The sequence below is a fragment of the Cetorhinus maximus genome, chromosome 8 (assembly GCF_964194155.1).
Source record: "Cetorhinus maximus chromosome 8, sCetMax3.hap1.1, whole genome shotgun sequence".
Lineage (NCBI taxonomy): Eukaryota > Metazoa > Chordata > Chondrichthyes > Lamniformes > Cetorhinidae > Cetorhinus > Cetorhinus maximus.
The window spans coordinates 25,219,223-25,243,082 of NC_135886.1; the positions used below are offsets into that span (position 1 = coordinate 25,219,223).

Consider the following 23,860-nt stretch of genomic DNA (forward strand, 5'->3'; position numbering starts at 1 on the left):
ATTGGCACTCAGCAGAGGAAAAACATAAAAAGCTGTTGGGAATATTTTACAACCATATCAAAAGCCATGGTATGCTTGATATTAAAATGCCTTTAGAGCTACCAGCAACATTAAAATATACTCCAATACTGTTTGAAAACAATGTAAACTATTTTGCATGCAAAAAGCTTCTCAGGATTTTGGTAATATAAGCATGGAGCTTACTGAGGCATTTATGTTAATTCAAATCCTTCATTATTTTACACAAATCACTTTCTTTTAATCTTTTTTTTTTCCCTTGGGAAACAAATCTCAGAAGCCAGTGCATCAACATTTCAGAATAATTTATACATTAAATAAACTATTGCTGAATTTCTGAATGGAAGCATTTTAAGCCTTTTTCTTTTCCTCCTCTCCTTCTTGGGAGTATGGTTCCATGGGTATCGAGTGCTCGCTTGTCCACAGTCAAATGGCCATTCTTCATTTGTAAGGTTAGGTAAAGGGTGTCAGCAGACACCTTTGACAACAGCATCCAATCCTGTCCCCAACCTAAGTACATACACAACTGCATACACACCCATTAAATTTGTCGGATAGCAATAAGAACTGGGAACCTTGGACAATTTCTGCACTCCCTCCATCCCATAAGTTGATGGGGACAATTGTAATATCCATGCTGTCGCCATGGCTGAGTTCTAACTTAGGGTCTTCTTGACCTGTAGCTACTTGCTGCCTTAATCAATTCATTGGAAGAGCTGAATCTACATTATTAAGCTCATCATTTCTACTGACATATTGCTGATGGTTCCAATACAGTATTATCCATATGATTCTTGTCTGGTGCAGGTCATCAGTGATAGCAATATAATATTCGGAGAGTACTTCAGTTAAGTAATTTACCCATGAATAATAAAGCTTGTTATAAGCACTTCTGAAAAGCTTACCTGCTATCTAGCCCTGAGCCGCACTCAGATATTTCCTCATCACTGCTGAGCTCTCCATTTTCTGAAAGTCACAAAGGTTAGATATAAAGAAAAGCTGTGAGACACTTCAAAGTCTCTCATTAAGATTGTGTCCCATAATTCACCCATGAAAACAAAACTCATATATTTAGTCCTGTGGTCTTATTGCTTCAACAATGCAAAACCAGGATACTTATCCATTGGTATAATGTATACCGAGAACTGAAATCAAGAAAGCTTTGTGTTCAAAATGTGAAGACTTAAAAAAAAAAATCTTTGGAGAACTATGACAACCCTTTGATTAAAATCCCATAAATTTGTAATTACACGTAAAATTTTATTGGAATTTTCTGACCACACCTACATACATTGCTACTTACATGATTTTTACTGTGCAAAATGGTCAATTCTCTGATCTACCTATTTCAAATCGATGCCACGTGTAAAAAACATCTTACATTCAATGTGTCAACAGTGCATCGTTCAATTGTTACTGTAGATGCAGAAAATTTGAAACACCTTTTTTTAATTCAATCATGGGTGTGAGTGTTGCTGTCCATCCCTAATTGCCCTTGAGAAGGTGGTGGTGAGCCGCCTTCTTGAATTGCTGAAGTCCATGTGTTATACGTACACCTACAGTGTTGTTAGGGAGGGTGTTCAAAGATTTTGACCAAATGATTGTGAAGGAATTTGTATTTCCAAGTCAGGAAGGTGTGTGGCTTGGAGAGGACGAAGACACCTGCTGCCTTTATCCTTCTGAGTAGTAGAAATTGTGTGTTTGGAAGGTGCAGTCAAAGTAGCCTTGGCAAGTTGCTGCAGTGCTTCTTGTAGAAGGTGCATGCTGCAGCCACTTAGTGCTGGTGGTGGAAGGAGTGAATGTTGAAGGTGGTGAGTGAGATGCTGATCAAGCAGGCTGCTTTGCCTTGGATGATGTAGAGCTTCTTGAGTGTTGTTGGAGATGCGCTCATCCAGGCAACAGTATTCCATCACACTCCTGACTTTTGTCTTGGGGACAGTGGACAGGTTTTAGGGAGTCAGAAGGCAGGTCATTCGCTGCAGAGTTCCCAGCCTTTGACCTGCTCTTGTAGTCAGTATTTATATGGACTGGTTCAGTTAAGTTTCTGGTCAATGGTAACCCCCAGGATATTGACGGCGGGGGATTCAACGATGGTAGTATCGTTGAATATCAAAGGGTGATGGCTAAATTCTCTTTCGTTGGAGATGGTCATTGCTTGGCATTTGTGTGACACAAATGTTCCTTGCCACGTATCAGCCCAAGCCTGAATGTTGTCCAGGTTTTGCTGCACAAGAGCATGTGCAGCTTCATTATCTGAGGAGTTCTGAATGGAAATGAACACGGTGCAATCATGAGCGAACATCCCCAATTCTGTCCTTAAGATGGAGGGAAGGTCATTAATGAAGCAACTGAACATGGTTGGCCCTAGGCCACTACTCTGAGGATCTGCTGCTGGGATGTATTGGGAAATGATTGGCCTCCAACAACCCCAACCATCTTCATTTGTGCTAGGCATGACTCCAACCAATGGAGAGTTTACTCCTGACTCCCATTTACTTCAGTTTCGCTAGGGCTCCTTGGTCAAATGCTGCCTTGATGGCAAAGACAGTCACTCTCAACTCATCTGTGGACTTCAGCTCTTTTGTCCATGTTTGGATGAAGGCTGAAATGAAATCTGGAGCTGAATGGCCCTGGCAGAACACAAATAGAGCATTGGTGAGCGGTTTATTGTTGAGTAAGTGTTGCTTAATAACACTGTCTATGACACCTTCCATCACTTTGCTGATGAATGGGAGTAGACTGATGGTACAGATTGGATTTGTCCTGCATTTTGTAATCATGATATACTTGGGCAATCTTCCACATTCTTGAGTAGATGCTAGTCTCGTAGCTGTACTGGAACAGCTTGGCATAGCTAGTTCTGGAGCACAATCTTCAGTACGACAGCCGAGGTGTTGTCGGGGCCCATGGCCTTTACTGTATGCAGTGCCTTCAGCTATTTCTTGATATCACGTGGAGTGAATTGGATTGGCTGACGACGAGCATCTACAATGCCGGGGGTGGTGGTGGGGGGGGGCCTCAAAAGGAGGCCACAATGGATCATAAACTCATCACTTTTCGCTGAAGGCGGTTGCAAGTACTTAAGCCTCTCCCAGTTCAATCCAACTGTGATGAAAAATTAAACTAACCAAGTGTGGAAGCATGGAATAAAATATGCAAAACTATAAATCATAAATAGCCTTTGGGCTATTTATAAATATTTCATTATAAAATATATAAACCCCGAGAGATATTGTGATGGGTCGAGAGCACACTACCTTGTGAGACACTTTGAAGCAATGTCTGTAATTCAGGAATAGACTCAGCTTTTTCCCTTAACATGTTAATCAGCTGAGTTGGAACAGAATCTGTCACATCTATTTGCTTTAATCGACCTTCCAGCAGCTTGATCTGTGCCTCTTTTTGAGCCACCTGCATGCCCTGGAGTTGAAAACAATAAAAGAGTGTAAGTCAATATAAAAAAATGCTTCACATTTTTCAATACATGAACCAATCCCAGATCATTTATGTGAGGCTTCAAGAGACTCATTAGGATGACATTCTGGTCTGTTAGTGCTTTGCTAGCCCATATCTGCAAACATTGCTGAGAACAGTGTCATCCATTTAAGTTGCTAAACTGTTACGTCAGTATAAATTAAACTTCCAATTTGAATTTTATCCAAATTTCAGGAACTACAGGGCCTTAGATTATATCATTTTATCCTACTTATGTTATTAATTAAATAATCCAAATAAATTTAAATACTCAGCTGCCAATTTGAATTTTATCCAAATTTCAGGGACTACCGGGCCTCAGATTATATCATTTTATCCTGCCTATGTTATTAGTTAAATAATACAAATATATTTAAAGACCGAGCTGCCTAGCGAATTAGCACCCAATGTCACCTAGCAACCAGTGACGTACTTTATCAAGCTGATTCCTCAATTGGGTGTTCCTGGCATGAAGCAATGATCATAGTTGAGAAATCATGGGAACAGTGCCCTTAATTTTTCTACCTCTAATTAAATAGATGGGACATCAGGCAGTGTAGGCCCATAAATTCCTAGCCAGTCCTCCCTGTAGAGCACTGTTCCATACTGGGAGTGCCTAATCAGGTTATCTGTCAATATAGGGACTGCTTGCAAAACAAAGTCTTTCTCCCTGTCTTCAAATTGTATGTGTTTTAAATAATTTAGTAAATGTTAAGAGGAAATATGACTTTGTAATGCTGCCATTCTACCTTGGGGAACTAATACTTTAAAGTGCCCATAAAAATCCATCAGCCAAGGCTACATTTTATTTATTTTTTATAAGCATGTTCTTCTTGTTTTTTTCTCCACTCATCAATTCTTTACCTTCAACTCTGACAGACATTAATTTCAGAACAATTGCACAGATACCAGATGACTTTCAATGTTTCACGCATATGCCTATTAATTCGAATTGTCCCATTCAATGAAACTTGTGTGAATCCTCAAAAGGCAAGTTTAAACTTAATGTTTTTGGACCATAGGAATTTCTCTAGGCCCCATAGTGAATGTTTGTATCTCTATTACTCTGGGCTCTGCCCCCTTCCAACCAGTGAGAACCCACCAAACCTCCGCATCCTATCATTTACCCAACTATCAAAGGGGGCAGTCTGTGATCTGCCCAATCTTTTCCTGCATGTGGCCAACCAGCTGCCTGTTTTGAGCAGGCAGATGGCTAGCAGAATGTATATGAGGCCTGGCCGTTAATATGGACCGGACCGCCTGCATGCCCTGGGCAGGTGGACCGTGCATCCCAATAGCTTCATCTTTGAGTGTTAAGATTTCCTTTTACATCTCAGCAGGATACCTCAGCCCATGGACATTGTAGATCAAGCCCAATTCTGCCTTCACTCAATGTACACTCATCCAGCTAGGATTTATTAGAAAGTGATCAGAAGCATGTGGCGCCACAGTTGATTTTAGTACTACAACCATAATTTCGATCAGCTAAGTCATCACAACAACTGACCCTGGGACCTTCTTGATTTACACTGCTCAGTTGTTTAGCCTACTGAGTCAATGGAGGAGCTACCACATGAGGATATATTCATATGTGAAGGGATGACATAAATCCAACATAAAGTCATGTCAGCCAGAACTCGTTATGGGATCTTGAAAATACCATCCAGAGAATTAAATGCTGAAAAGCACAGAATCATCCCAACTATATTATGGAATAATACACTTTCAGGTTATGTGGCTTAATCACAAAACAAAACAACCATTTACTTTGCTGTTCATCACATGTCACTGCATGGAAAATAAAGGTGCCAATGCTGCTTCTGTCCTCTACCATTAGCATGAACTGGTTAAAATAAAGATTTGTCCAGGTGTAATGCTAGTTAGTACCATGGAAATGCATCAGATCAAGGAATGATATGAAAGACTGAAACTAGTTGGTTTCAATACAAATACTTTGTTTTCTGACCACTTTACAGTCCCTAGAAAACAGTTAATCAGCAGTTTCGCTTTTACACATATAGAAGAGGTTATAGATGAACCTCTAACCTTGTCAATAGACATTTTAAGAAAGTGATCCAGCAGATGACGTGCTTCAGCCAAGGAACACGAACTAATGACAACAGAAGTGTCTGTTGAATTAATTTCATCCTGCAAAAACAGTGAGAGAGAAGTCAATTTAAAACAAATGGCCATTGGTGAGGACACTGAGGAGCCAATGTACATAAGCATCTTTTATTTAGGTCCACTCCATTGCTTTTGCAACAGTAATGCTTTCCATTCAGAGCAGACTGGCAGCTGGATGGAATAATTACTCCTCACCATAATGGTCATTCCATTGCAGAATGGCAATAACTAGTCAGAACAATAACAGGATTTTGAATCTTTGCATTTAAAGCAATCTGTAATTTTCATTTCTCCCGCTCATTCAAATTATATTTTTCTCCTATTTTGAATTGCTCCCCTTCAAGATCATGCAAAAGTTCCCAACACGCAACCAACCTATCTTTGGGCATTTGCAGAATGTCAAATTCTACAAGTTAACTTCAGTGAAATTTTTGGGCAACCTCACCAACGCACAATCTGGAATTTCTACATTACAACAGTGACAAAACTTCAAAATTACATAGTTGGCTGTGAAACACTTCAGGACATCCTGAGGTCGAGAAGGTGCCATATACCAGTGAATGCAAGTCTTGCTTTTTATCTTGTGGAGGAGAGATCCATAGCATCTGTTTGAGGTGGCATCTGTCGCTTGGTTTCACAGTATGATGTATCTGACCACAGGTCATCTATTGGTTTACATGGACTGTGTACATACTGTGGACATTAGAGTGCAAGATAGCTCTTGTAACTTGTGTTATCTTTACAAATCTGTATATCTGTAAAGGTTTAGCTGTGGGTGCAGGAATATCGTAATATAGTTCATATTTTCTTGTTTAATAAATGTTTTATTCCTTTGTTAAAGTTCATCAGCTGACTCCTGCGACTCTGTTCAGTGACTCTCCACTTATCTAAACGAACAAATAAAAGTTAGGATCTATCAAACCGAGTTCCACCCTGGGGTTAGGCTTACCCAGTAGTAACATCAGCTGGGATCATAACACTCTCACATTTGTGTTTCTCTTTCTATTCCTCTCCTTTCTTCTGTTCCCTCTTTAAAGGCTGTTCATCTTTACAATTTCTAGTTCTGCTGAAGGGTTACTTCTGAAACAAAAACTCGCCTGTTCTCTCTCTAGATGCTGATTGACCTGCTGAATGTGTCCAGCACTTTTTATTGTTATTTTGAATTTTCAGTTATTTTCCTTTTTATTTATACATATCCTCATTGTAGATACCCATTTTAGATACTAAACCGGGTGTTATACGCCTACCCCACTCCAAAACCTTAGCCTGAATACCTTGGTCTCCTCGATCTGCATTATGGTAGCTTGGCATTCAAAAATGCTGTCATTAATATAGTCGATATTCGCATTTAAGGCCTCAAGTTCCTCATTTATTTCCTGGATGGACTTATCTTCTGGATTTTCCTTTAGAATCCGTTCCCTTTTCCCAAGTAGCATTTCATGCAGGCCATTTAATTCCTCTCGTTTCTGCAAAGGAATAGCAGACATTAATAATTTAATTTAAATTCTACGGCACTTGATAAAGGTTAAGCAAAATAGTTTTCCCATTATTGCCTGTCATTACAAAATTGATTTCTATTGGTTAATACAGACATACGTCTTCATGAATCAAATCTGAACAGCAATAGTCTAAGATACTGCAATGCCACACCTCAAAACAGTCAAATTTCAATTTCTCGATGGTCACAAATGGCAGTTTTAACAAATATTCTATTAAAAGTGTGAGTATAATCAGCTTTAACCAAAGGTTCAACAGCTTCCACAATAATGATACATGTAGATCTGAGCCTTTCACTTCCAATTTTTTAAAGATATTGATTTTGTTTGTTTAATCCAGGGGATGGAAAAGGGAGAAAAAAACATGTTCCTTCAAAACTTATCATTGTTTTTGGTGAGAGAACGCCTCTCGGTATGTGGGAACTGAGTTTCCCTGTCTTCCATTTAGTTTAGCAGTTCCTGTTTAGTTTGGAACAGGTAATTGTTCTTCAAAAACTAATTTATCTACTGGGCTGGTTTAAACTAGCAGTAGATTACCATATCACTTAGTTACCTTGTTCATATATCACAATTCTTTCTCTTTCTTGTGTACAATAAAGTCAAAGCTGCTAATATGGCTGAGTTTCAGCATGCTGTGATGCAGGTTTTAACAGGAATTGAACTTTCCCCATACACAACAATACTGTCCCCAGTAGTTGCATTGGCAGAGGTACAACACACTTTGGATTTTGGGCAGTTGAAACTTAGAAAATAGGAGAAGTAGGCCATTCGGCCTCTCGAGCCTGCTCCGCCATTCATTATGATCATGGCCGATCATCCAACTCAATAGCCTGCTCCCGCTTTTTCCCCCTATCCTTTGATCCCTTTCGCCCCAAGAGCTATATCTAACTCCTTCTTGAAAGCATACAATGTTTTGGCCTCAACTACTTCCTGTGGTAGCGAATTCCTCAGGCTCACCACTCTTTGGGTGAAGATATTTCTCCTCATCTCAGTCCTAAATGGTCTACCCTGTATCCTCAGACTGTGACCCCTGGTTCTGGACTCCCCCACCATTGGGAACACCCTTCCTGCCTCTACCCTGTCTAGTCCTGTTAGAATTTTGTAGGTTTCTATGAAATCCCCCTCATTCTTCTGAACTCCAGTGAATATAATCCTAACCGACTCAATCTCTCCTCATATGTCAGTCCCACCATCCCAGGAATCAGTCTGGTAAACCTTCGCTGCACTCCCTCTATAGCAAGAACATCCTTCCTCAGATAAGGAGACCAAAACTGCACACAATATTCCAGGTGTGGTCGCACCAAGGCCCTGTATAATTGCAGCAAGACATCCCTGCTCCTGTACTCGAATCCTCTCGCTATGAAGACCAACATACCATTTGCCTTCTTTACCGCCTGCTGCACCTGCATGCTTACCACCTTCGGCGACCTGTGTACGAGGACACCCAGGTCTCATTGCACATTCTCCTCTCTCAATTTATACTGATTCAGATAACAATCTGCCTTCCTGTTTTTGCTACCAAAGTGGATAACCTCACATTTATCCACATTATACTGCATCTGCCATGCATTTGCCCACTCACTCAACTTGTCCAAATCACACTGAAGCATCTCTGCATCTTCCTCACAGCTCACCCTCCCACCCAGCTTTGTGTCATCTGCAAATTTGGAGATATTACATTTAGTTCCCTCATCTAAATCATTAATATATATTGTGAATGGCTGGGGTCCCAGCACCGATCCCTGCGGTACCCCACTAGTCACTACCTGTCATTCGGAAAAAGACTCGTTTATTCCTATTCTTTGTTTCTTGGCTGCCAACCAGTTTTCTATCCATCTTAACACACTACCCGCAAGCTTATTTTGTTCAAGGTAATTTGAGTTCGTACTGAACTGATTAATTTTAGTAGTCAGTAACAATGCACAGCCTACTTTCCCCAAAGATACAGTTGAAAGTGATCCAGCGGCTCTGTTAACTGATTCCGTGGTATCTCGGCTTTGCTGCAGTTTAAGCATCTTGACTTTTGACAAGTTACTCACTTCAAACAACCTTAACATTTTTTTTAAACTTGTGTGCCTAACTGCACATAGATTATTTATATAATTATGGAATAGGAAAAGCCTTTAAACATTAACACTAAGGGCAATACCATTAGTTAGACTTGACCTTGCCTGTTTAACTGCAATGACATTTTGCGCCCCAGGCTGCTGGAAGTGTGAGCCAGTAACGTTGCAGTGAGTAACAGGGCAAGCAACAGTGCAATTCCTTAGCCAATCAGATGGAAGAACTGTAAAATTAACAGTGCAAGGACCGAGAAGCACATGTAAATTTGATTGGGTAAACTCAATGCCAAATTACTGGAAAGGAGAAGTACAAAAATGTTTTAATTTAAACTGTTTACATTTTTAAAACCGCCAATGAAAATTCAAACATGAAGAAATGAGACTCTATACTTTAATTTTCACTGCCAGAGAAGTTAACAGGTAGCAATTAACATTTAGACTGCAGTATCTTTGACAGCTAACCCAGGTTTAATTAAATGCGTACAGACCTTAAATGCCTCTAAGACAGACTCCTTGCATCACTTCAGCCTAGCCGTAATTTTATGTGGCGAGTTTAGTTTGTACCTACAATGCAAAAACAGCAGCTCCACACTATTGTATTTCAATGGTGAGCCAGACAGTGAGTTGCCATATTTGCGAAGTTAACAGTGGAGCTGCACATCTCAGAGAGCAACTTTTGGATTTCCATGTGTAACTGTGCAGCTGTCCCTAGCCCAAATTTGCTGTAGAAATTGTTCCCTAGCAGCGGCAAACACATTATGGCCCTAGGGGCAAGAGTGATTTCAGTTTCAGAAGCAGAGCATATATACTAATGAAAAACAGTGTTGCAAAAGCCTGGAAAGTCACTCAGCATGTTTGTGTGATAACTTAATATGAATACCCCGAGCAGGCGATTCATATCTGCTTCCAAGTTGGAAATAGTCATTCTCTGCATCACAATGTCGGTTATTCTGCACTCCAGTGCCTGCCATTTTAGCCGAGCTGCCTTAGAGAGGCCCTCACCAACTCCTTTTTTCTGGTATTTGATCTTTCTGCAGAATAAAAGCAAACAGTCAACAAATTCAATTTTAAAAACCCTCAGTACAAACAGTAAAAGACTTACAGTTGGTTTATGTTATTAGTAGGTGTCAGGGATAGAGGGAACATGGAATATTGTCACTTGTTTTAGGGGAGAATTATCCGGTCGGCGAGCGGGGGCGGGGTCCACTCACCGACGCGTAAAATGACGCGTGGTGATGTCGGGCGGGCAGGTGTCCCGACGTCACTGCCCGTCATTTAGATTTTCAGTTCGGCTGCGCGCCTGCCGAATTGTCAAAGGCCTATTAAGGCCTGTTTAAAACTAATTAAATCAATTAAATGAGCTGCCCGTCCAACTTAAGGTTGGCGGGTAGGCGAAGAGCCCAAGCGGCCTTCGCATTTTTCATGGAACTTCATCCATGGGTGGGATGAGGTTTAATGAAGTGTTTATAAATTAAATAAATTTTTAAATTAATGTTCCTTGACATGTCCCAGATCATGTGACATTGTCACATGAGGGGACGTCTTAAAACTATTTTTTTTCAATTCTTTATTTAAATGTTTGAACCTTAAACAATTCTCCCTGAGTCACCTCTGTGCTTCAGGGAGATTTCTGTGCTCTTTCGCGCAGGCCCAAACTCAGGGAACCACCCCACCCGCCCGCACAGGGAGCGCACAGCGCTTCCGGGTGAGCATCACACTGGGCGGGCCTTAATTGCCCCCCCCCGCACCCCGTGTAAAATGACGGATTGGGTTCGCGCTCGCTCCCGCCCGCCCCCACACAACCCCCTCCAATGGGGGGGATTCAGCCCTTAGTAAAATGCATTTTATCATGTTGCAAATCACAATTGACACAACCACAACCACTGTGTCATCGATGTACACACGATTTAATGCAACGTGATTCATTAGCAGTCAAACTGACGTAGTTGAATTGAGCCCTCCCACGCCAATGGTATTTTTCCCTTTCATGTACATTCTCTTGATCAAGCCTGTACCAGATGTTATATCACAAAGGCTTAGAGCAATAGAAAGTTTTGTGTTAACCATTCACTTAATTCCATGTATTAAATCCTCTGGAGAAAAACAAGGAGGGAAATAAATGGTAGAAAATAAATTGTAAAAATAATCCCAGTGCTCAATGAAATGTAGGTCTAAACTACTAAAAAGAGAAAATTAAAATTGAAAGGGAAGCCACGTAAGGGGAGATGTGGGATGTCCAATTTATACCATCTGATACAAGTAAATTGTTTCTCACAAATAGAATAAGTCTATTCACCATGCATTCTATTCATTTTTTTTTAACAATTACAAGTGCACAGCTTTTTCAACAGCCTCTGCCAAATCAAGTTACCTATCTATCATCAGAAGTGACAGTTCATTATTATAAAAATCCTCCAACAGGATTGTTATATATGAAATTCAGGCCACCCTGCACTCAGTTATAAAGTCGGTGTGAATAGTTTTTATTATTCATTCAAGGGATGTGGGCTTCGCTGGCTAGGCTAGCATTTATTGCCCCTCCCTAATTGCCCTTTAGAAGGTGGTGGTGAGCTGCCTTCTTGAACTGCTCCAGTTCATGTGGTGTAGGTACACCCACAGTGTTGTTAGGGAAGGAGTTCCAGGATTTCGACCCAGTGAATATTTAGCTCTCTGACGCTATGCAAAGCCAATAAAACAATGTGTTAAAACTATTCATTTTTACCACAGGGCTTAATTTTAAAAAAACATGTTTTATTTTTCTATGTTGTTCATCTTCCAATTTTGTCCTTTGCCGCCAAACATTTAATGGTGCGCAGAAGTAATGGGAAAGAAAGAATAATCCCAGTCACTGCTATCAGATGTGTTTCATATCCCCCTGTTGTGGGATGCTGATTTCATTACAGCTCATATCATCAAAATATTTCTTACATTAATTAATTCCTGTCAATGTTGATTTATTTTTCAATTTTTAAGTTGTATTACTGATTACCTTGCTGCCCTAGTTCCATTCACTGCAGAAACTGTCTCATTCCAGGCTGCATTTAACTTTCTGTTCCACTGCTTAACAATGTTGGATACGGATTTAGAGGCAGATTCTGGTTCTGAAGATGTGGTACTGGCCGAAAGCTCTGTTCCAGAGTCCAGAACATTCTGCTTCCGGCTCACACGCCCAGCGACTCGGTTGGACATTGGTTTGGCTAATCTTCGAAGAGCACTAACCTAAAGTAGAACAAAATGAAACAGAAAATTAACAAAAGTCATGTAAGATGCAATGAATCTTTTAAAGGAGGAATCTCTTCACTGCTGCTTCCTAATGAAGCACTTTATCTATCACCAATACCCATTTAAAAATTTTTCTGGATGTAAAATAATCTTAATTAACCTTCCCATTGAAAGTGTAATTTTTTTTGGAGTATTTCTCAACATCCCTGTCTTGGGAAGTGACGCTTACTGAGTCTAGTATTAAAGATGGTGTAAAAGATCTAAATCTTAGGAATGAGTGCTCCAGTCTGAGGTCAAACAATGTTTTATTTCCATTATAAAATCTCTGCAAACTGTTTATGTATATAAGTAAAAGTTTATTTTTCCTTCTTAGAATGTTTCAGCCAAGGCTTGAAGTGGGTTCTTTCTGCATCACTTCAGTTTCAAGGTTCTCAGCTGCTGGGAAATGTAGTTATACGAAAAGTCAACAAGTTTCATTGTAGAATAGCATCATTTTTATAAATACTAATTCAATTATTGCAATTATTTGGTAAGATAACAGCAAGAAAGGTGACATCTTTCTCACAAATGCTCAAATGCTTGAGAATAGGTCAGAACATTTGTGCACCCTGAGTACATATAGACATTAATACTGGACCCTTTGGCTGTCTCGCAATTTAGATTGTGTCCGGTCATTCCACTTCCTTCCATAGTTAAGCTCTGCAGCCTGTCTGATATATTAATATAAATGGTTAGTGTATTTGTGTCAAATGTCTTTGCTCACTAGTTTATTAGTGTTATTAAGCTGTTTGAATCATATATAGAGGCTCAACACAATAAAAATGTTTCTAAATTGCCACAATTCATATAAATGAAAGAACTATGAAGCTAATAAAGTAAATTGAGTAGTGTAAGAAACAGAACAACATGCATGAGTTTCTGCTTTACAGTGTTTTAAAGAAACCAAGCAACTATTCTAAGGCGCATTACATTCACAATGACTCAGCCGGTTATTTGCAATCTGGATCGTGAATTCATACCTCTTGCGTTTTTCTGCGTAGTACAATTTCTTGTTGCCGTTTTTGAGACTCCAAAGCCCTAATTTGGAACTGAAATGAAAAATTATATCAGAACCCTCAGAACTAACTGAATAAACAGCAAACTTAATGGCAAAATGCCTGAAAGGTTAAATTGATAGCTGGTAACTGTATCCATCTTCCCACGCCAACTTCAATCTGAATCCAGAAAATTGGAATGATATTAAACTGATCCACAGATTCTTATTTCTTATAATAGCAATTTTAAAGTATTAATAAAACTGTAATTTCAACAGCTTTCTATTTATCTGTAAATTTTTGTCAGGTCAAGTTTTTTTCAATTAAGCAATTTACCTTAATTTCTACCAATGGATTTACTTGACCTTAGTCGAGCGCCAGTCAATCCAAAGAGCTGTTTTTCACTATTCCTTAACAAATATTTTATAGCTATTCAGGTGAAAAACATCAGTGTTGGGAATGGGTAATTTTTCCATTAACATGGGATTCTTCCTTGTTATGTACCACCTCTGCGGAACAGGGGGCAGAATCTGTAAACGGGGGCGCCTGCCTGCGCCCTCTCCCACCCAAACCCCCGCACCCCCCTCCCCCTCTTCCTCCCCCCACCTCCCAATAGAGAGAAAATTCTCCCCAGGGTATTGTTGCCTTACCTTCCGCAAATACTTTGCTAAAACTAGCTGTGAGAACATGTGGGAAAATTATCTAGAGCAGCAAAACTCTGCTGGTGATTTTCTTTTCCTCTCTGTGGTGAAATGTTTGGCCTCTACTCAACACTTGCCCCAACTTTCCTTTCCACCAATGTATAGCCAGCAGCCAATTCCCCACCAGCAGTTTTCAACTTAAAAACTAAAATCTACCCCATGTGTTAGAGTTCCAATGTTGTTGCACTGGTGCATCATGAACACTCTGGATATCCACTATCAGCATCAAGTGTTCCTAAAGCAGATTAACCCCAATCTCACAACTGCGACCCTTACTGCACCAATTAGGTCAAAATCGTTGAACTCCCTCCCTAACAACACTGAGGGTGTACCTACAGCATATGGACTGCAGCGGTTCAGAAAGGTGGCTCACCACCACCTTCTCAAAGGTTATAGGGATGGGCAATAAATGTTGGTCTAGTCAGCAATGCCCAAGTACCAAGAAAGAATTTTTAAAAAAATAAATATTTCCATATTAGCCAACCTTATTGGCTGTGTGTGAAAGTGATAAATTGTGAATGGTCTTCTGCAGTTAATCTACATATCCAGCCACCTGAATCACTGCTGAGATTAATTGTACATATAACCTTTTCATCTGACGCAAGTTAAAATAGTGTCATTCCATCAGATTAAAATAAGTTTAAAACTAGTTCCAGTGGTGAAAGTAGTGTACTGATCCACTTTGTCATCTAGCCCACCATTTTCCACCAACTCCAGCATGATGGCACCACCAAACACATCTTCTCCTCAACACACACCCACCCCCCAACCCACCCACGCCCTCACACTGTCAGCATTCCATAGGGACTGGTACCTCAGTGACATCCTGGTCCACTCCTCCATCACCCCCAAAACCTCATCCCCTTCCCACGGCACCTTCCCATGCAATCGCAGAAGATGCAACACCTGCTTCCTTACCTCCTCCATCCTCACTGTCCAAGGCCCCAAACACTCCTTCCAGGTGAAGCAGCGCTTCACTTGCACTTTCTTCAATTGGTCTGTTGTAATCGCTGCTCCCAATGTGGTCTTCTCTACACTGGGGAGACTAAACGCAGACTGGATGACCGCTTTGCGGAACACCTTTGCTCAGTCTGCAAGCATGACCCAGACCTTCCTGTCGCTTGCCATTTCAACTCACCATCCTGCTCTCATGCCCACATGCCCATCCTTGACCTGCTGCAATGTTCCAGTGAAGCCCAACGCAAACTGGAGGAACAGCACCTCATCTTCCAATTAGGCACCTTACAGCCCTTCAGACTTAACATTGAGTTCAACAACTTCAGACCATGACCTCTCTCCTCCATCCTGACCCCTTTTAAAATTCAATTTTTATTTATTTATTTTTATTTTATTCTTTTATTTATATGTTCATTTTTTAATCCTTTTTGCACAAAGCCCCACCCCCACAGGGCCATCTGTCACTTGTTTTTATGTTTTGCTTACACAGAGTACTAACCCTTGTTCTGCTGTGAACATATTCTGTTATCTTATGTTATGCCACTATCAGCAACTTCTTTACTCTTTAACACTACCATTAATACTCCCTTTGTCTTGTGTCCATGACATCTTTGTCAATCTCTCCTTAGCTGTTACCTATCCCTGACCTTCTATTCTGCTCCACCTCCTCTTGAACAGTATAAAATCCATCACATCACGTTTCTACTTCTCTTTAGCTCTGAAGAAGCCATATGGACTCGAAACATTGGGCAGGATTTTACCATCGGCGAGCGGGCCCCGCCCCCGCTCGCCGACGCATAAAATTACGCAGGATGACGTCGGGCGGAACCCCCAACGTCACCCACCTCATTTAAATTTTCAGGAAGCTGGGGGCGCAGCAAAATCAGCTGCAGGCCCACTGACCTGTCAAGGGCCACTTGAGGCCATTGACAGGATCAAATAAGCAATTAAAGGACCTGCCTATCCAACCTTAAGGTTGGCGGGCAGGCCAGGAGCCCCGGCAGCAACTAGAAAAAACATGAAACCTCATCCAGCGGCGGGATGAAGTTTCATGCAGGGTTTTAAAAATTGTAATAAAGTTGTTATGGAAATTATGAACATGTCCCAACTCATGTGACATTGTCACACGAGGGGACATGTAAGGGAGTTTTTTTTTCTATTTTTAAAAGTCGAGGCGATCTCCCTGAGGCTACACTTAGCCTCAGGGAGATGAGTGCGCTCTTTTATGCGCGTACATGAAAGAGCACACTCTAGATTTTAGGGGTTCCCCCCCGCCCGCACAGGGAACGCATGGTGCTTCTGTGCAGACATCACGCTAGGCAGGCCTTAATTGGCCTGCCCACGTAAAATAGCGGTGCGGCCCCGATCAACGGCGGCGATCGGGTCCGCGCCCGCCCGCGATTGGGTCAGCTCCGCCCGCCCGACGAACAGAAAATTCAGCCCATTAACTCTGTTTCTTTCTCCACAGATTCTGCCAGACCTGCTGAGTTTTACCAGCATTTTCTGCTTTTATTTCAGATCTCCAGCATCTGCAGTATTTTGCTTTAACCACCATGTTCTACCTTCAAATTTGAACATTCATCCACTTTTTCATATGGTGTTGATCGTTTAGATCAATACTATATTAGAGGGCTGTGTAGTGACAACAATTTGCATTTATTTAGTGTCTTTAATTAGAAAGATATCCTAAGGTGTTTTATCAAGCAAAATTTGACAGCAACCACAAAAGGCAATATTAGGATTGGTGAACAAAAACTTGGTTAAAGAAGTAGATTTTAAGGAGCATCTATAGGAGAACATTGGAAATAGGGAAGTTTAAAAAATGGAATTCCAGATTTTAGGGCCTGGACAATTTGTAACACAGAACATCCCATTAGCCAATAAACCCTCTTTAAAGATGTCCCTGTGCGTTATCTTTCCTGTGTACTGTGTGCCCTCAATGTGCACATTGTTGCTAATCCTCATCTCTATTGCTGATTGTGTCCCTTTCACCAGTACTTACTTCCTGCCGCCTCTGTTCCTTTTTCAGTTGTGCAATCTCGCGGTTTCTCTTGCTTTCAATCATCCTCATTCGCTGCTGATCCTCCCTCATCTTTTTCATGAGAGTTACCTGACAAAACAGGATTCCAGGAAAAAAATTTAAATTATTTCAGACTGATCTTTTAAATAAGTGCATAAAAGGATAGTAAGTCAAAGCAAATGTTTTGTAGTGAGGTAATGGGAATAGATTTTAACAAATAGTCAACCTTGTAACCTTAATAACCTTAACAAATAGTCAACTTCTTGAGCTGCATAAAATGAGGTGTGACCAGATCTTCTAAACATTTTGTTTTCTATCCAATGTTAAATGCTTTTTAAAATTATGGCAGGAAGTTAAGTTGAACGCTTGGGGTTATAACATCTGTTGGGCAACAAAAAGTATCACAGTTACAACAATTAAGGGCAGGATTTTTACCCCGTCAGGCGGGGGCAGCTGGCGAGCCCCAGGGGCGGCTGTGAAACCACCCGCAATTGAGCCCCGACCCCGATTTCACGCTGACTGGCCAATCACACACTGCAGCGCTGCCGGGGTGGGGGGCGGGAGGAGGGCGAGGGTGGAAGTTTGCGCATGCATGCGGGTGCGCGCACTGATAGCTCCCTGAAGGCACAGAGCTGTCTCAGGGAGCTAAATATTTATAACATTACAAATAAAGATTTAAAAAAATAAGGTAAACATGTCCCCTCTATCACATAAGCAGGGGCATGCTATAAATGAGATTTAAACATTTTTGTCTGGGCTGCCACATCCTCTGCGACGGGTCCCGCCACAACGGTGCTGGGAAATCCTGGCCTGTGTGTGGACACTTCATGAGGACAGGAAGAGGCTTGGCTATAGACTGTCATCACTCAGGGTAAAATATTCACTGTTTTGGATAATACATTCACAATGTATAAGTGGAAAAACATATTGCAGGAAAATTAATAAAAGAAAAAGCAAAATACTGAGGATGCTGGAAATGTGATATGAAAACAGAAAATGCTGGTAAAACTCAGCAGGTCTGGCAGAATCTGTTTCGAGTCTGTATGTCTTCTTCAGAGCTGAAGCGAGGTAAAAATGTGATGAATTTTATACTGTTTATGAGGGAGTGGAGCAGGTGGAGCAAAATAGAAGGTCAGGGCTAGGTGGAAGCTCAGGAGAGATTTGACAAAGATGTCACGGACACAAGACAAAGGGAGTGGTAATGATAGCGTTAAAGACTGAGGAAGGTCCTAATCGTGACAAAAAGGTCAGGCAGCAGAATGTGTAAATAGCAGAACAAGGGTCAGTGCTCTGTGACAGCAAAACATAAGAACAAGTGACAGATGGCCTTGTGGGTGAGGGGTTGGGGGAAAAAAAATGGATTTAAAAAGGGGTCAAGTTGGAGGAGGGAGTTCATGGTCTAAAGTTGTTGAACTCAAAGTTATGTCCGGAAGGCGGTAAAGTGCCTAATTGGAAGGTGAGGTGCTGTTCCTCCAGTTTGCGTTGGACTTCACTGGAACATTGCAGCAGGCCAAGGACGGACATGTGGGCATGAGAGCAGGATGGTGAGTTGAAATGGCACGCGACAGGGAGGTCTGGGTCATGCTTGCGGACTGAGCGAAGGTGTTCCACAAAGCGGTCACCCAGTCTGTGTTTAGACTCCTTAATGTAAAGGAGGCCCGCATTGGAAGCAGCAAATACTGTAGATTGCATGGGAAGGTGCTGTGGGCAGGGGATGAGGAGTTGGAGATGACAGAGGAGTGGACCAGCATGTCCAGGAGGGAATGGTCCCTACGGAATGCTAACAGGGGGGTAAGGGGAAGATGTGTCTTGTGGTGGCATCATGCTGGAGTTGGCAGAAATGGCGGACAATGATCCTTTGAATGCCAAAGCTGGTGGGGTGAAACGTGAGGTTAAGGGGGTCCCTATCATGGTTCTGGGACGGAGGAGAAGGGGTGAGGGCAGAGATGCAGGAGATGGGTCGGACAGGGTTAAGGGCCCTGTCCGCCACAGTGGGTGGGAAACCCTGGTTAAGGAAGAAGGAAGACATGTCAGAAGAACTGTTTTGGAAAGTGGCATCATCAGAACAGGTGTGACGGAGGTGAAGGAACTGAGAGAATGGGATGGAATCCTTACAGGAAGCAGTGTGTGAGGAGCTGTAGTCGAGGTAGCTGTGGGAGTCGGTGGGCTTGGAATGAATATTGGTAGACATGAGAAATCACGAGAAATGGAGACAGAGAGGTCAAGGAAGGGCAGAGATGGACCATGTGAAGGTGAGAGAGGGGTGGAAATTGAAAGCAAAATAGATAAATTTTTCCAGGTCCAGGCGAGGGCATGAGGCGGCATTTAATCAGTCATCAATATACTGGAAAATGAGTTGTAGCAGGAGGCCTGAGTCGATATGGAACAAGGAATGTTCCACATACCGAGTTTTTCCTGCAATTTCTGTGAAACTTAACAAAAGAAAATGTGTATATGTTACCTTGGTTTTCCTCATTTCAGCCACTTCACTCTGTAGTTTCCTCAACTCTCGCTCATACCGAGTCTGATTCTTTAATAGGCGGGCATGCTCTTTCTGTGCTAACTGCAGCTTCTGGAGCTCTCGATTCATTTCCTTCAATTTCTTCTCATAATCTGCTTTAATCTTGCTGGCTTTCTCTTCTGTGTTGCATTCCATAGATCCTGAGCAAAGAATGACAAAAATAACTCAACCATTCATCAATTTAGGGTTCAACCTATAGCTGGAAAGCATAGTGCAATTGTGCACCATCACGTTGGGCTGCAGATCTAGGAGATGAGATTGCAGACAGGACAATTCTAAGCAGATGGGGTTGAATCTCGTGCCCTCCCCCTGTGCTGAGTTTGGTGGTGGAGGGCATTTAATCAGGCAGGAAAACAGCGGGTGGGGGCCCTGCCGCCTTCCTTCCTCCACCCTGATTAAGCCCGTGACAGTAAGGTCTGTGGACGGCCTTCCCAAGCAGCTGCCAATCGAGGCCCCAAAGTGGGCCTCTTTTAATGGCCACTTAAGGTCCTCTTCCCACCAGCACTGGTTGCTTGCGGACTCCTGGGTCATGGGGGGGTGTGTCCCTCATTCAAAGGCACAGTGCTTGGTCGAGGGACCCAGCATTGGGAAGTGGGTGGGGTCTCGCAAAGAGCCATGCCTCAGCTCGTGCTGCTAACACCCCCAGCTCCAACCCTCACGACACACCCACCCTCCTGCCATCACCCACCTGTGGCCTGGGATCCAGCGACAATACTAGGTCTCGGGTGGGGGCTGCACCAGCATTAGCCACCACTCTGCCGGTGGCACTGCTGTTCAACAGAGCTGCTGGTCCCTGATTGACTGGCAGCTCTCGGCTGGCAGGACTTTGGACCTCAGGGTCCTTGATCCCAGGAAGAGGTCCGCCATTGGGCCAAGTGCCTGAGTGGGACAAGGTCTGGCGGACCTTCCCTAAAAGAGGCAACACGGGGCTCTTGCCAGCTCTCCAGCCCATGGCCGAGAACCCCCATCACCTGCACAATAATACGTCCAAGATTTTGGTTTGGTCATTGTGTGAAGGTACTTCAATATGGAGGAAATGGTGGAGAAGTATAAATAAGAAAGATGGCGAAAGAGGGGAAATTAGAGAGAGAAGAATCGGTCAATGTCACACCTCAGCAGAAGTATTTATATTTGTGAACTCAATGTCTGGAAGAAGCAGCAAACTCAGACATTCCACTGAACCACATTGTTACAAAAGCAAAATGGATGCCCTCATCTTTTCAACTGCCAAAGCAGTTCTGGCTTTTAATCACTTCCCCAACTTACTGGAGAGCTGTCCAAAGGGGTTACAAGCAGTGTCCGTAATCCGGAAAGAAAACACTAATTCACTAAGAAGACCATGAAGTGTTTGATTCCAGCTTACTGAAGGTGGTGGCTTTGGAAGTGCTTTCCACTGCACCCCCAATAGGGAATCACTTCTAAAATCTGAAATCACTTCTAAAATCATTTGACTTCTGACTCTAGCACTTCTTTAAAAAGGACAATTGGCTCACAACCAAAGATAAGAAAGTGCTACCTCAATCCCCAAGAAGCTTGCTATAATTCATCAGTTGCCCATCTCAGAAGATCCTGCCACTTTAGAAGGACTAGAAGCTCAAGACTGAAGAGGCATGTAAGAGTAGGTACCCAGAGAATCACAGTGTCTCAAATAGCAAGAACGCATTTGCTTTATTGCCGATGAAATGTACTTATTACTGATGGGATGCGTGCAGAATGATTTGGGGAAAGGTAAGGGGATGCCGAAATAAAAAGGAGCAGAATAATCTCTAAGTGGCAGCCTTGGAATTTATGCAGGAGAGCTACATGTCAGCATGCAACTGAGTTCACTTTATTGCCAAAAGGGGTCTGTACTGGCAGGAATTATTTGGCAATGGGCTCTAAAGTCAGCTGAAAGTCTCCCTTTTGTGCTGTACCTACATCTCTACAGCAGATGGCACAACTCAGTTACTGCTTTGTGAGAGAAGCGCAGCTCTTTTGAATACTGATCTAGGTTGCAGTAATCTATTTAGCATCTGGAACCAGGGAGGCGTGGATACCAGATAGGCACCAGAGATTAACTACAATGACAACAGTGGCATCTCTGCAATAGTCTTCCAGATTATCCTCCTCAAAGCAGGAGAACAAAGGAAGGGAGACCATTGATATTTGAAGCGTAGCTTGAAACCATAAAGCTTAAAAAGCCTTTAGTAATACTTCAAAATTATTTTAACATTCTATACATGTACTTTAAAAGAAACTTGAAGAAACCTATAATGAAAACTTAAATACTTAGAATGAACTTGGTTATTTAAAAAGAACATTTAAAAAAAAAAAATTATAATGCTAAAAATCCACTGAAGTCTGTTGATGTCTTTTTGTTTGGCGGGGAGAGGGGGGGGAATGGGATGGTGGTACTGTGACATTTAGGGAGGATGGTTTGCTTACCTGCTACTCACTGGATTAGTCTGTTAAGTGAATGTTAAGTAATGCATGTGAATCTAGAAATGTTCGGGCCAATAAGTAGAAGTGGCTATATTTGCAACAAGTACTGAAAACAATAACACTTCTAATTTTTAAGGGCAAAAATGACACACTAGTGCTGAGAGAGTTCTTCCTCCAACTTGAAAATTGAATATCCTTATGCATAAAAGGCAGGAAAAAGTAACCCATACCAAGGTTCTGGAGAACACGGTCTCTCTCCAGTTGTGTATCCCGGATCTTATTCTGTAGCAGGATAAGTTTTTCCTCATACTGCTGCTTCAATATCTGCAATCGCCGCTGGCTATTCTCTAGTTCATCAATGAGTTTCTGTTTGATTTCAATCTCACAAGTTATGTCAGCAAGGTCAGCCTGATAATTAACTGAGAATGAAGTAAAGAAACAAGGAACAATCTATTAAACCACAGTATTAACAAAAGTTAACGATCAGATTTCAAGATTGTATTACAGGCTAGCCATGTTAAATTATTCTAATGTATTTAAGACAATGAAATGTTGATAGCTCACTAACAAATAAAGCAGTATATGTACAGGTGGCAGCTCCGACTGAACTTAGAATATAAGTATGCAATTCCTCTGCATAACCAAGAGGTGCAAATAAAATTAAATACCACATTGAAAAGCATACGTCTTCGACATTTCAGTCAACTTGTGTAGCTTGGTTACACTCCGTCAGTGTTTAGTGTGTAGAACATAAATCAAAATGATAATGGAGGAGGTTTGGACAAAAAATATTGACCCAGAACTTCCGATCTCCAGGGGGAGGGGGGGGGTTGTAAACCCAGAAGATGAGCTGGGGAAACTCCCGGAAGACCCCACGCAAGGAATGCATGGGATTTGCCCGGGAAGTTTAAACTTCCAACAGGTAATTACCCTGCAACGCAAACAACCTGATACTCCGATTTAAATCGGAGATTTCGGATTGTTCTGACTCTCGGCAGAATAGTTACCCAGAAAATGTTAGAAGGAATAAAACCACTTGTAACTCCTGAGTAACTACGGTACCGACCACCCCCCAACCCTCGAACCCCTACTGGGACTGGAACGTGGAAGTTCTGGTCCAATAGTTTCAGAAAGTGAACTAACCCAAGTTTGTAATCCAGAAACTGCAGTACTATGAAAAGAAATCTGAATTTTTCTTTGGTTCAGGAAGAAACATAAGTGGAAAGCTCTTCGATATTATTTCAACCTTGATAAAGATGATAATCTTGTGAATGAACTAAATATTGTATTGAACCATCTTAACCCACACTTATTCCAAGAACACTTGAAACCCTTTCAACATTAGTTATTCATTCAGTTCCTTTTTTCAGACATCAATCAGCTTTAATAAAAGTTCATGCCAAACATCTATTAACTTTAGAGGAAATGCTTTTCTTTAATCTCATCTTGCCTGAGGCTTGTCAACATTACACCAATGTCTTCTTCCTATCTTGTGAACCAATATGAAACTGAAGGATATGCATCTACATTATTTGTAGAATTTAAGTTTTCTACATAGGCTTGGATCCCTCTGAAATTAATTTCTTCAACCTGCACTCAGAATTTTGAGGGCCAGAATATTTCAGGTATTCTTTTCTAATGCAACAAGATCCTTAGGAAGGGCCTAGAAAGTGGATGTTGCCTAAATTGGGGCACGCCGCAGGTACAGTACACATTACATCTGCCTACAGAGGCTGGTGGCAGGAATTTGGGCCTTTGGTTTCATTAGTATAATAGCATGGTTGCCAATTTTAGCCCCAGAAGTAGCTT

General features: G+C 41.8%; 1 protein-coding gene across 4 annotated transcripts in view; it reads right to left on the reverse strand.

Moving 5' to 3' along the window:
• The window catches only part of kif21b (kinesin family member 21B), a 168,717-nt gene that overhangs the window by 48,414 nt on the left and 96,443 nt on the right, over positions 1 to 23,860 (reverse strand). For all 4 annotated transcript variants that reach the window (XM_078546599.1, XM_078546601.1, XM_078546598.1 and 1 more), the window contains exons 14-23: positions 22,282 to 22,470; positions 19,571 to 19,770; positions 17,092 to 17,199; positions 13,417 to 13,485; positions 12,165 to 12,394; positions 10,056 to 10,206; positions 6,891 to 7,082; positions 5,539 to 5,640; positions 3,276 to 3,438; positions 924 to 984 (exon numbers count right to left, since the gene is read on the reverse strand). In XM_078546599.1, coding sequence (XP_078402725.1) covers positions 924 to 984; positions 3,276 to 3,438; positions 5,539 to 5,640; positions 6,891 to 7,082; positions 10,056 to 10,206; positions 12,165 to 12,394; positions 13,417 to 13,485; positions 17,092 to 17,199; positions 19,571 to 19,770; positions 22,282 to 22,470 — 1,465 coding nt within the window. The remainder of the gene's footprint in view (positions 1 to 923; positions 985 to 3,275; positions 3,439 to 5,538; positions 5,641 to 6,890; positions 7,083 to 10,055; positions 10,207 to 12,164; positions 12,395 to 13,416; positions 13,486 to 17,091; positions 17,200 to 19,570; positions 19,771 to 22,281; positions 22,471 to 23,860) is intronic.